This window comes from Drosophila melanogaster, chromosome 3L (genome assembly GCF_000001215.4).
Source record: "Drosophila melanogaster chromosome 3L".
Classification (NCBI taxonomy): domain Eukaryota; kingdom Metazoa; phylum Arthropoda; class Insecta; order Diptera; family Drosophilidae; genus Drosophila; species Drosophila melanogaster.
Window position 1 is genome coordinate 11,885,901 of NT_037436.4, and position 12,264 is coordinate 11,898,164.

General features: G+C 41.5%; 2 protein-coding genes and 1 non-coding gene across 3 annotated transcripts in view; 1 reads left to right on the plus strand and 2 right to left on the minus strand.

Annotated features, from left to right (window-relative positions):
* The window catches only part of CG44837 (uncharacterized protein), an 88,228-nt gene that overhangs the window by 35,256 nt on the left and 40,708 nt on the right, over window positions 1-12,264 (minus strand). The window lies entirely within an intron of this gene.
* CG5897 (uncharacterized protein) lies at window positions 1,359-3,110 on the minus strand. Its single transcript, NM_001370038.1, has 2 exons — window positions 3,062-3,110; window positions 1,359-3,009 (listed from the first exon to the last, which is right to left on the minus strand). The coding sequence occupies exons 1-2, from the start codon at window positions 3,066-3,068 to the stop codon at window positions 1,985-1,987; spliced, it is 1,032 nt and encodes a 343-aa protein (NP_001356901.1). The 5' UTR covers window positions 3,069-3,110; the 3' UTR covers window positions 1,359-1,984.
* snoRNA:Or-ACA8 (snoRNA:Orphan H/ACA box 8) lies at window positions 3,942-4,035 on the plus strand. The gene has a single exon (NR_163224.1). It is a non-coding gene; the product is annotated as a snoRNA:Orphan H/ACA box 8 (small nucleolar RNA).

The window sequence follows — 12,264 nt, forward strand, 5'->3', positions numbered from 1 at the left end:
TCCCCGGAGTACGCCATTGGGTAATCCCCGAACCACAATTGAGGCCGAAGACCTTAAAGGGAATTAGCTAATTAAAGGTAAGTGATGGCGCAACCAAAACGGCTTTCTCCCAGCCGGCCTGCATCGTGTGTAATTGGATAGTCACGACTCCTATCCTGCCATCAATTCCCATACCAGACCGTGTCCTGGCATTGCCACACCCACTTTTAGGGCAATTAAGCGATTCAATCTCCTGGCGCGACCGTTAATCAAACGCCCATCGATTCGCAAGACAACGCCACTAATTTTAAGCCCATCGACTAAAGGTGGGCGTGGCCAGGACGCCTGGCAGCGGCAAACAATAAATTTGAATTTCTGCTGGCGTCGCGGAAAACTTTTTAACTGTGCACGAAAATTGCGGTGGAAAAGCATCAATTTTCGGAAGGCGGCGCACTGAAGAAACAAAGATACATAAATGTAAATTTGTAGGTGCTATAATATATGTATGTGTTAATTTATAAAAATATTTAAATAGACTTGAAAGCTAATTTAAATTTGTTTACTTTTATAATTACTATCGAAACTATAATGAAATATATTAGATTCATTATACATATTTCTCTCTCTGCATCTCTGTGTGTGTGCGCTTGACAGTGTGGTAAATAAATGAGCGGATACGGAAACGGTTTGCCGTTCGCCCCGTCTCTTTCTCCCTGTGAATGTGTCCCTTTCGCTGGGTCGGCACTCTGCCAATGATAAATAACGTAATTTCTTTACAACTTTTCATTCAAATTTTCGCTACTTTTAACCGCACTCCGGGCTGCGAACCCAGCCTGTTGTTAAGTAAAATAAATTGCGATTCCGTGTAATAAAAGTCAATCATAATAATTCAATGACGCGACGTATTGTTGTGCCTCGTCATTGGGCTGCCTGCAGCCATGCCATCGTATATAACCACCCAAGACTGCCACCCATTGAAGGTCGTTTACTGCGCCACCCACCACCCACTTTCATAAATACAGCTCTCGGAGGAATATTTCAATTTTTCGTTGATTCATTTGATTTTCTGGCACGAAGACTTCAACTGAAAGATGTCTTTGGTTCAAGTTGATTCTTCACTTTTGCTTGACTGAATGCAAAAGCAGATGGGCAGCACTTGACATAATTAGTTATCATTAGTCAACTGATCAATCACTGATGACATGAATAGCATTCATTGAAGAGCAGTATTCAGCAGAAAGAAAGACAAACACAGAAATCATGAATCCATTCTCACATTGGTGTCTTTTCGCTATCATTAATCGTTATCATTTCAAGTAATGGCATATGTAACGCAAGCAATTTACGAATGCCTTTACTGAATAATGATCAACTCCATTGATCATCACAAACCAAATTTTATTTCATATACAATGTACTCGGAACAACTTGGTTATAATATATTGTACACGGCCAAAACATGATATTCAAATGTCGCTTGAGAAATCGGATATTAGCCACCTGGTGGTCCAATGCATAGACGCCATGGAGTTGATTTGCACCCAAGGGGGTGATCATGAGCACAGCTGCAGGCATCAAGTTTTAGAATTGACGACGCTCTTGATAAGCTCATGATATAGGTTTTAATCCACGAAGTAGACGCTATTTACCCGATTCATTCACGGCTGCTCTTTGATGTAATTATGTAGCTAGGAGCACTATGAAAACACAAATGAAAATATCGAATATACATATAATATAATATGATCACCAATCCCAATAGTTTCTCGTATTACATTTTGATAACATTCTTAAAGTTCTTGTGTTCCGAGTTTTGTTTTCCACACGATAAAGTATTTGATATCGATATATATTGATAACCATAATGCCTAGAATGGCTATATCTAGTCGGCTATTGATCCTGATCAAGAATATATAGATATATACTTTTCAACGAATCTAGCATACCCTCTTACTTACTTACTTTCTTGTTAATTATTAGTGGAATATTATTAATTTATTTAATTTATCCATCCATGTAGCACACCCTATGATTGGGATATTCATCGGTGCACTGTCGCAATAGCTCATTGAAATATGGATAGTCCTCCGGACACTTTTGCGAGCTCTTCGAACGATTATCTTGACAGATCGTGAACTCCCTGCAGCCCGTGTTAATGGTGGCCACCATTAGTTGGTTCCTATTGGCGCAGCGATCGTAGGAGCAGCTATTGTCTTTCGGCGAGCCACACCGCTGGCTCCACCACTCAAAGTGCAGTCCCCAAGGACAGCTGCTCCACTTGCCCACGTCGAACTGGGATGTGCAGGAGTAATATCCGTAACAGGTCATCAGATCCGGCAGGAGTTGCACTCCATCTCTATCCCGTTGATAATACTTGGAGCAGATATTATGGTCCGTGGATGGTGGCGTTAATATGTTATCCTCATCATCCTTGGAACAGTAATGCGGCATCCAGGATTGGCAATTACCCGTTTTGCGATTAAAGTATCGCCCAACGGAGCAATTCAACATGGTGCCAAATCCATTATGGCATTTATAGTAGATTTGACAGCTCTTGGGATCGCCCACAAAGGAGCCATCTTTCATATGGGAGCAGATATTATCCTGTGGACAGCCGGCAACCTCCTCGAGGCAGGTCTGCTTCTTGTTGCTAAACACCTGACCCACACCACAGTCGCCCCAAGTGGGATCATCCAAATCCGCGCACTTGACGAATCTCCGACAATCAGCTGGGTTGGCCACGTAATTCCAAGGCTCGAGGCTGGCGCAAATCTCCGAGAGCTGGGAATGACAAATCGTATCGGATGCCCTCTTGCAGGTGCCATCTCGGAAACTGTATAGTAATCCTTCAGTGCAGCTACGTCTATCGATGAGTTTGTTGTCCTGGCAATATCCCCAGGCCTGGCAATCACTGGGATCACCAATATAGCCAGTTCCAGCCCACAATTTGCACTTGTCCTCCATCGAAAATCCTCTAATCTCCGCGACTATGGCCAAAATGACACACAAATGGAATCCACATGGCGGAACTACGATGAGCTATCTTTAGTCTCAGGTCATTCATCACTCCGCTTTTAGTACCTCTCATTTTGGTAAGACCGCCAACTGTTCCGGAACTAAACGCGTACTGAACTCGTTTCCCAATCTATTGCTACATTTAAGTACAGCCACTTATCTTGGATTTTTGTCGTGTCTTGTTGTTAGATATCGAAACAAGCTGATAAGGGCAAACATATTTTCACAATGAAATTAGAAATGTTTCGGATGAGTGACAAGCGGATAAGAAAGGTGTCGATTACTCAAAATGTTTTTGCCAAAATCGTTTTTGGGAAACCCTTTCAATTGCTCAATTGATAAAGTTGAATTGAACTTGAATTTTACACGGTGGTAAAGTATGTCACTTTAAAATGATATCGAAGTCAGCAGTTGAATTCAATTTTATTTAAACTAAATATGTACTTTTACGCAAGTTGCTTGCTACCAAAATGTAACCAGGTAGGAGTAAACTTAAGTACAGAAAAAACACTAGCATATTCTGTACTACTTTTCACTAAGATGGGAAAATTCTGCAGACAAAAAAAGATAAGCCGAAAAGAAAGATATAAGATAAAAGATATGTATACTGCGATAAAGTAGAAATTTATTAATGTTTATCGAACTTTCGTCGAAGCTCGGTTAAGAGTACAAATCTATTATGAAAATGTTTCGGTTTTTAATGTAATATTTTTCTTTGCCTTGTTTTATTTAGATGTCAAATGTAATGTATTTTTTTTTAGTGTAACTTGTAACAAAAATTCGCAAATACGATTATCGAAAAATATGAGACGCATGCATAAAGATAAGTTTGAATGTGTGTGTGAGGGTGATTGTGCTTTTCCGTGTCCTTTGCATTGTTAGCGCAGTTCCTGCTGGAAAGTGGAAATATCGAAGGACGTAAAGGACTCGGATTGAGACGGTGCCTCAGTGGCTTGTCGCAACTTAAACTGCTTAGCATCGATTGGCTGCACTTATTGACATTTTATGCTTAAGGACATGCTTAATATCCACAACGTGCCACCCGAACTGCTTCTCCTCTGCGCCTTTAAAGTTCTCGGGCTGCTCCAGTGTCGGCACAGTGGAAAAATCAAATGGTTTTAGCTTCTTATAACAAGAATGGGTTTATTACGAAAAAAAAAGTTGGAAATTGTTACACAATTTATGTGTAACGAAAACGTATTGAATGTAATGAAGTCGAGTAATACCCATTCTTAAAACTTTAAGATCGCACAATATTCAACTACCTGAATACTTGGCAAGCAGCAGACTCGTGTTTTTTTTTTTTTTTGAGATTAAACTTTTACATATATATCTGCTATTTAATTTGTTTCGCTTGCTTTGCTTTTATTTCCCAGAATCTGTATACGAGCTATACTTCCACTTCAAAGTGGCTTACAAACTCCACAGTAAATGTGAAAAAGAAACCTGCTCTGTGGAGCTGTGGGAAACAGTTGCCATCATACGTACGTATCTATGTGTACTCCTAAATGCAAATGGCTGGCAGCCGTGTGCTCCCGGTCCTTTGGCTCTTACCACTTCCGGAACTCAAGGCCGCTGGTCCCAATGGCGGCGCCATTCGCTTCCGTTTCCGCCCGTCTCTCCGCAGGACATTTATGCTGCTCATCAGCAGCGCTGTCGATGCGGAGACCATCTGGCGGCCACCCAACCGACTACTTGCCGTAATTTTCTTTTCAATCAGTGGCTGGCTGCCTATTCCCGAGGGCAGGAGCAAGGCCCCATATCCCCATATCTCCATGTTCCCTCCATTTATCTACACTACAGTGGCAAATTGTGCGACTGAAACCGAGCACTTGATAAGTTTAAAGAAGTACACGCAAAATATAGGTAGTGGAAAATGTTTATATGTATAAAATGGCACAAGCTCAATATTGAAACGTAGAAAAACTCAGCTTTTAACATATCAATCAAATGAAAACTCGTTTTAAAAGGTGCAAAAATTAAAAAAAAAAATAATATTTTCTTTATTTTCCTTATGTATCCGTTTAAGATTTTGTTACTTGGTCGAGGGTCCTTCCATCAGTCCATCTATTTCCCACCTCCCATTTTTCCCCTATTCTGGATTTTCGTGCGCCTTTTCCGAGCGTTCTTTGTAATTTTCCCCACATGTCCACAGGCTGAATATTTTATGGGCTTAAGTACTTTCAGTTGGAGCCTTTGGCTGGCCTTGTGCGTTTTCACCTTTCACCCCGTACATAAATTCATTAGGTTAGTTTTCTCTTGGCTTCTGGTCATTGTTTGGTGTTTGTCTGGCAAGGATATTGACTTGCTGAGACTGGGGTTTCATTAACATACCTGCAATGATAAGAAGCGGCAGAAAAGTTAGTTTTGGTCGTAAGTTGATGATATCAGAGACCCAAAGTGACCTGAGTAAATTCGACTTTATTTCCATTCATGAAAGTATCGATTTAAGCTTATGTAAATTCCACCTTAATTGAATTATAAATACATCATCACTATTTGGGAAATAATTAAAAAAATACACATTCCTGCATGCGCTTATTAAAAAATCAATTAAGCTCCAGAAACATTTTTCATACCTGATTTGTGTGACACCAAATATTAATTTATGCTCCATATTAAGCAATTATCTGTGTATTAACTTTTGAGGCTGATAGTTGGTTTGCTACTCAAATTATTCATAAATGATTTAAGTGCTCGCATTTTTAAAGCTTCAAGCAAGTGTCTTATCTTTAAATACATAAAATATTAATGCACAATTTTGCGAAGCTATAAACCTCAGTAAACGTTGAAAGTGGACGTTAAACATCTTCAGCACAAGGAGCTACTTGGGCAACAGGGAAAATGAGCTCCGGCAAAGTCAGCAGGTCAAGGATTAACACGCTCTCTCCCACCTGTCTCATATAACTCATTTTAATTAGGTTAAATATGCAATAGAAAAATGAAAAGTGCCGAGAGAGGCAAGGCAAGGGGGGAAAAAAGAAAAGACACAAGCCCCCTGCTTTTGGCCCTTATAACCCCACCGAGATTCCGGAAAAGCGTTCGGCGGATGGTGGTGGGTGGTGGATGTTGTTCATAGCAGGCAACCAGCTCAATGAGATGCAAAGGACGATAAACAAGTTCGCCAGCAAAGAGGATGCTCCGCTGGCGAAATAAGGTCACGGGTCCTCAACTTGAAGGCGAAGACACGGCGCTCGGCGGAAAAATGGCCGAAGGAAAACTGCACGGCCAAAAGGCGGCCACCAAGTCATATTTTCCTTGGCCCAAATGAAAACGCCAAGCAAACACGAGCGAAAGACCCGCAGCCAAGAAAGCTGAAAGAAGAATTATGGTGGCTTCCCACCCAGTTGCGATGGAGGAGTTCAAAGTGTGGTTCGGTTCGGTTCTGGGTGGGCCACGTACTTGGAGTATTTTGCCAAAATTAAAATTTATGAACAGATAAAAAAGCGTTAATGGCCACTCGCAAAGGTCACGACTGGCTGGACATACAGTGGGTTAAGATGGCAGGAATATAGGAATTTTACAGCACTCTCAAACAACATTGTAGTTTTTACTAAGCGATTAGAAATTGTTCTACACTGTTGAAAATAAGTATGATATACTTTTTATCTAGTTATACAAAGGTATGTAATTCTATTTCGTTACCTCATTAAGCTTTAAGTGCACATCTTAACAACTAATGACATCTTTTAATACATCATCCCATCAGTTATATATTTAAAAGTTTAACTTCTTAAATACATTTTTTATCATAATACTGTTTTTTTTTTAATAATTCAATATCACTCGCATACCACTGTGCCAGTTTGGTGTTAGGGTGTTACAATTTTACCCCAGAGTGGCAGATGTAGCAGAGTGGACCCGCCATGCGAAGTGGAAACCACAGCGAGGCAACGACAGCGACCGGCCATAAATGTTGCATTTTTATCGCACGGTCTTAGAGAATTCTAGGTACCTCTGCCATGCTCCAGATGGGCACCAAAGTGCTTCGCCCCCACATTTGGTGGGGCATGGGCTGGGTCATTATAAGGTGTAGGCACTTTGCCAGAAGCCACGTGTTGACTTAGTGTGGCGCCACCTGGGGAGCGGTGGCGGTAGCTTAGCCATAAGTTATCAGGGTCAAAGTGCATGGGTGGTCGCAAAATAAGACAATAAGAAACATGAAGTACTTAAGGTTATAGTCTGCCTAATTCTGGCATTGCACACGTGTCTGCCAGTGAATTATTAAGAATAGATGCTGCTACTCGGGGGGTTTAAGGGTAAAAAGGTTAAAAAGTATGTAACAGGCAGAAGAAAGCGTTTCCGACTATATAAAGTATATATATTCTGGATCCGGATCGAGTCGATTTAGATATGTCCGTCTGTCCATATGGGACGCCTAACGCCCTGAAGATGTCGAAACGGTCTCGCACACACTTTGGATCAATTTTTAAATTTTTCTAATTTTATTCCCCAACCAGGTGGCTAATATCTGATTGACATTTGGATAGCAAGTTTTGACCGTGTAGAAAATATTTTAAGCTAGTTGTTCCGTTTGTATATGAAATTAAATTTGGTTTGTGATCATCAATGGAGTTTTCCAATTTTTCGAATTTTCTTTTTTTTTTACAAAATTCCTAGAGGGTCTCGTTTAAAAGGGGACATGCAAATCTTCCGCTAAATAAATGTAAGAAGCTTTTAGAGACCTCAATGCTGCTACTGTACCATCTAGACATGAGTGAAGTTTCCATTTGGGATATTATACACTTGCAATGTGCCTCCATAATTCAAGTCCGTGGGACACATGTCTAACTGGCGTGCACAGGAGCGATGGATGGGTCTGCAGATGGGAGGGATGGTGGTGTTCAAGGCTCCAAAGTCGCATTTCTCGCTCTTGAAACAATGTCGACTCGTTGACAAGCTCCTCAAGTGCACCTTCGCACACTCCCCAGATGCTTTGTGCCAGGGCCATGACATCCTCCATCCAACTGAACGATGCTAATGGCATTCGCCAGTTGTTGCTGTTGCTGACATTACTGATGTTGCTGCTGCTGCTACTTCAAATGCTGCTGCTGCACTCGAAAAAATATCAATAAAAGTAAAAAAGCGAACGGAATATGCTTCACGAATAAGTGATTTCTCAGTATTTCATTGCACTCAGGTTCTTATTTATAATACTGTAGTTGAAAATCCTATCCAGTTTTCATGTCAATCACATATTTCTATTATTTTCAATCCTTAACTATATATAATTAAGTGCATGTTTTGATGTTTAGGCATTAAAGAGAAACCCGAAACGTTATGCCCACAAATTTAAGCACGTTTGTATTTTGAGACTTTTGGGACTATGCTGTTCCAAGTGTCCTTTCGCAACCGATTTTTTCTTTTCCCTGGTCACGCGCTGCTGGATGAAGGGCCCCGGCAGAAGGAGCACCATGGGCAGTGGAGGTGGCAGCCACTTTGGCCAGATGCAAATGCGCGTGAGTGGCGCCTGGGTCAACATTTTCATGGGGGACGGGCTGCCTGAGATGGGTCTTTGGTGGATTCTCGGGTCGGTCGTGTTGTGTTGGTGGCGTTTAACGACCTTTTAAATGTGCGTCTAATTATGTTTACGTGCTGCTCCGTGCGACACCGAAAAACCCCGAGAATGAATGGCTAAATTGCCGGGCGAATGGCTGAAATGGGTTAAGCTGGTTTTTGGGGCATGGTTAGAGGGGCGTGGTGGCGTGGGCGGGTTGACTTGGCACAAATCCATTTGCTCACAACTTGTTAATAATGCGAGTTTACGGTCACCCGTCGTCCCAACGTGACCTGTCCTCGGCGAAAGTATTGTTTAAATTCGTAATTGGATGTGGACCCAAGTTAGGTGAAATATAACCCTTACTGCCACCATCTTTTCGGCTTCAAAACTCAGGGTTCTTGGTAACTAGAAGAACCCAAAACACTTTCTTTAATGCCAAAACTTTACTTATAATTTATTAATTGTTGTTATTTAATTGCTCGCTGCTTATAACTTTTTTGTTTTAACTGCAAATTACAAGAAAAGTGGATTTCTTAACTCGTGACAACATTGTGTGAATAACTTATCATTTTGACATTCACACTTACTAAAGGACGCTTAGCAAGTTGGTTAGTTATTCAGAGGCTAAGCCAAAAATTTGATTTCATCCATTAAGTTTAAGTGAGTGAAAGTTTTGCACAGATGGGAATTTCCTTAAAGAAATGCACTTTCCGGTAGAGCAAATTTCATTCGAGATATTCGTGAAAGCAATAAAGCAATTTCTCCTGGTCCTTCAGAGAATGGAGACTTCAATTTCCCACGGACCTGCTCTCGTTCTTGTCCAATGAACTAAACAAAACGCTATTAAATTACGCTTGGGGGTCGAAAAGTCCTTCACGTTTCGCCGTATCCTTACACCCCTCCACCTGGCCTCTCACCTTCGCCACGCTGAGTGGAGCACGGGCTGACCTTTGACCTTCGCAGCAGCTGCCCCCGAGAAGGGATATTAATTTCGTACTCTTAAAAGCGACCCTGCCAGCTCTCAGGGGGCTTACTCGATACGAGGATGCTTTTAAAATAATTATTTCCCATATTGCCATATGCCAGGTTGTGTAAATTAATAATCTGCATATTGGGCGTTGGGGTTGGGGTGGTTGATATGCAGCCTTTTCGCAATGTTATGAGCACAGGTACACAAAAGGAAAGCCCGCTTGAATGAATAATTCATAAATTGAGGACGGCCAGGGCGTAATATCGCCTTTTTAATAACCAGCGAATTGGGCAACGCCGAGCTGCCGATAAAATCGAATCCTTCCCTTATGCCAGCGCCGAAAAGCACTTATCTTGCGCAGTGTCCTTGCCACCGGGTGGCGCATCCACACCCCCTTTTTAATGGGTCTTTCGGCGAATATTCAAGCATGAATTGTTGGTTTGGCAATATGGGAATGAAACGATTGCAGCGCGTTTATTGCATCGCCCGCAACAAAATGTTTTATTCGCCAGACAATAAACCATAAATGCAAACATGAAAGCGGAATCCGGTAAATCTGTGTGCTCGCATAAAGTGTAAAAAGCTGGAAGGATACGGTGCCAGGATATACATTTCATTCGCTCTCTCCGCGGATAATTAGAGATACACAGTTAATGGAGCGCATTAACTTTATTGGCTCGTCTTAGTCATGCTTCTTCGGATTGCAAACAAAGTCGAATGCAAATAACGAAACATTTACTTGTTTATGTCCGTAATTAACACAACGATTCCATGTGCTTGCGTTTCGCTTAAAGCTCATTTGAATTTCACAAGCATGTTTTGTGAATTAAATGTTTGTATCAGCCCTCTTTAGCGATTATAAATAATAAAAGCAAATGCATTAGAAGCCAGAAGCGTAAAGTCCGCAAGCAAAAATAGATTCAATTATAAAATATGGCATTAGTTCAAGGCAACACATGTTTGTAAGTCGACGTACTTTCATCATTTATTTCTTGGCCAAAACTTCCAGGAATTAATATTTCTAGTCTAAAATGTGAGCTGCTGTTCGTAATAATACCATCAAACAGCAATCCGGAGTGAAAGTCCCCAAAGTAAGAGCGGTACTCTAATGAGGGAAACTCATTTGGGTAAAAGCACAAAGCAAAGCATTCCGCCCATTAAGAGGCATAATAATAAATACTTATCACCGGTGGAGCCCAGCGGGGGGTAGTGGGGTGAGGGGGTTGGGAAAACGCAGCGAACATATTGTCGCCGCATCACCGCCCACAAAACCACCCAACCAACCACCTAGCCACCCACTTTCACCCACATTTCTCACTTTTCTCCGCACGGAGCACAGATGTGTGGCAGCAAATGCCGTAAAACAAATGTAAAGTGAAATTGCTTTCGCTGTTGCCAGCAAACAGCGGCCACGCCCACCGACCTGTTCACCCCACGCCCACAACAAAAAATGAATGAATTTCTGGCAGTGTGTGTATTTGTACAGAGAGAAAAAAGTATAGGACACAATTTTGCACTTTATATTATATGCATTTTAAGAAGCATATATAAAGTACAGAGATTGCATTTGATAAGTTTTGTAAACTAGTTTTATTTATTATTTTTGCTTTCTTATTTAAGCTACCTGAAATTTTGTTGCGTGTAAGCCCTGCACGCGTGTGCGTGTTGACAGACGGATGCGGAAACGGATGTGAAAAGTGCAGTCATAAATGTGCGCCGCCCTTTCCGTAAGATGTTAATAATTGCCGAGCAAAGGCGCTGCGTTGGTTGGTGGTTGGTATCATTTTGGCCCTCTAAAGCAGCCGTGCCAATGAAACGGAGATGAAATTTTCAAATTTGCGTATTTTCTTCACACTTTATGGCGTTTCGCCCAGCTCCTCGGCTTCCCAGGGGCATGGCTTTGTAATTATGACAAATGCCAGAGTGTGGCAAGTGTGTGCGAGCCACATATTTGAGTCAGTGTGTTGGGTCGCGCGACGGGATTTCTGATTTTTTGCATTGCTTGTTTCTACGACGGATCTGCGCTAAGCTCCAAAGTAAACATAAAAATCCCCGGGAAATCCGCAGCCACGTAAACTACTAAATCAAAGTGCAGATTCGCCTGGGAGGTAGAAAGTAATTTGAAAAGGAATTGTTATGTATGAATTTGGGATTCAACTGGACTGCAAAGCATTTGTTGTTTGCATTTTTTTTTTGCAATTCTAAATCCCTTGCTCAATTGCCTTGCTTGCACATGTATTGTACTTTTAATTGGAGAATCCAGTTGGCTTGTACCAGCTTCATAAGTAAGTGCTAAGTGTAATGAAATGTTATACTTCCAATTTGGTTTGCTGTTGCTATTTTATCATTTTAATTTGCACTCAATACTGCTTGCAATGTCAATATTTACGATATCCTTCGGGCCCGTCAATCACATCCATTTCGATAAAGACACACCATTCGGATGTTGATGGCCGGATATCAATTTTCCGGATTTTATCGAATGCATCTATGAATTTTGCATCTGCCTGCTTACTGTTTCTGACTTGGCTGCAATGAAACTTTGCTCTCAGGCATAATAAATTTGCCGTGTCTGGATGCCTTTGCGTCGGATGGAAAACTTGTTCACAGTTCAATATTTTCCAATTACATGCACGTATCCCTTGGCACTTGGCCCAATGTACCAGTAACTTACCCCCTTTCCCATTTTCCCCTTCCCCCCTCCACGCAAAGACTCTGGTGCGAATGCTCGGCATTGAAATACGAACTTTAAATTGAATTTTTGCGGTTTGTCATTGTTCACATCCGGATTCTGTGTAT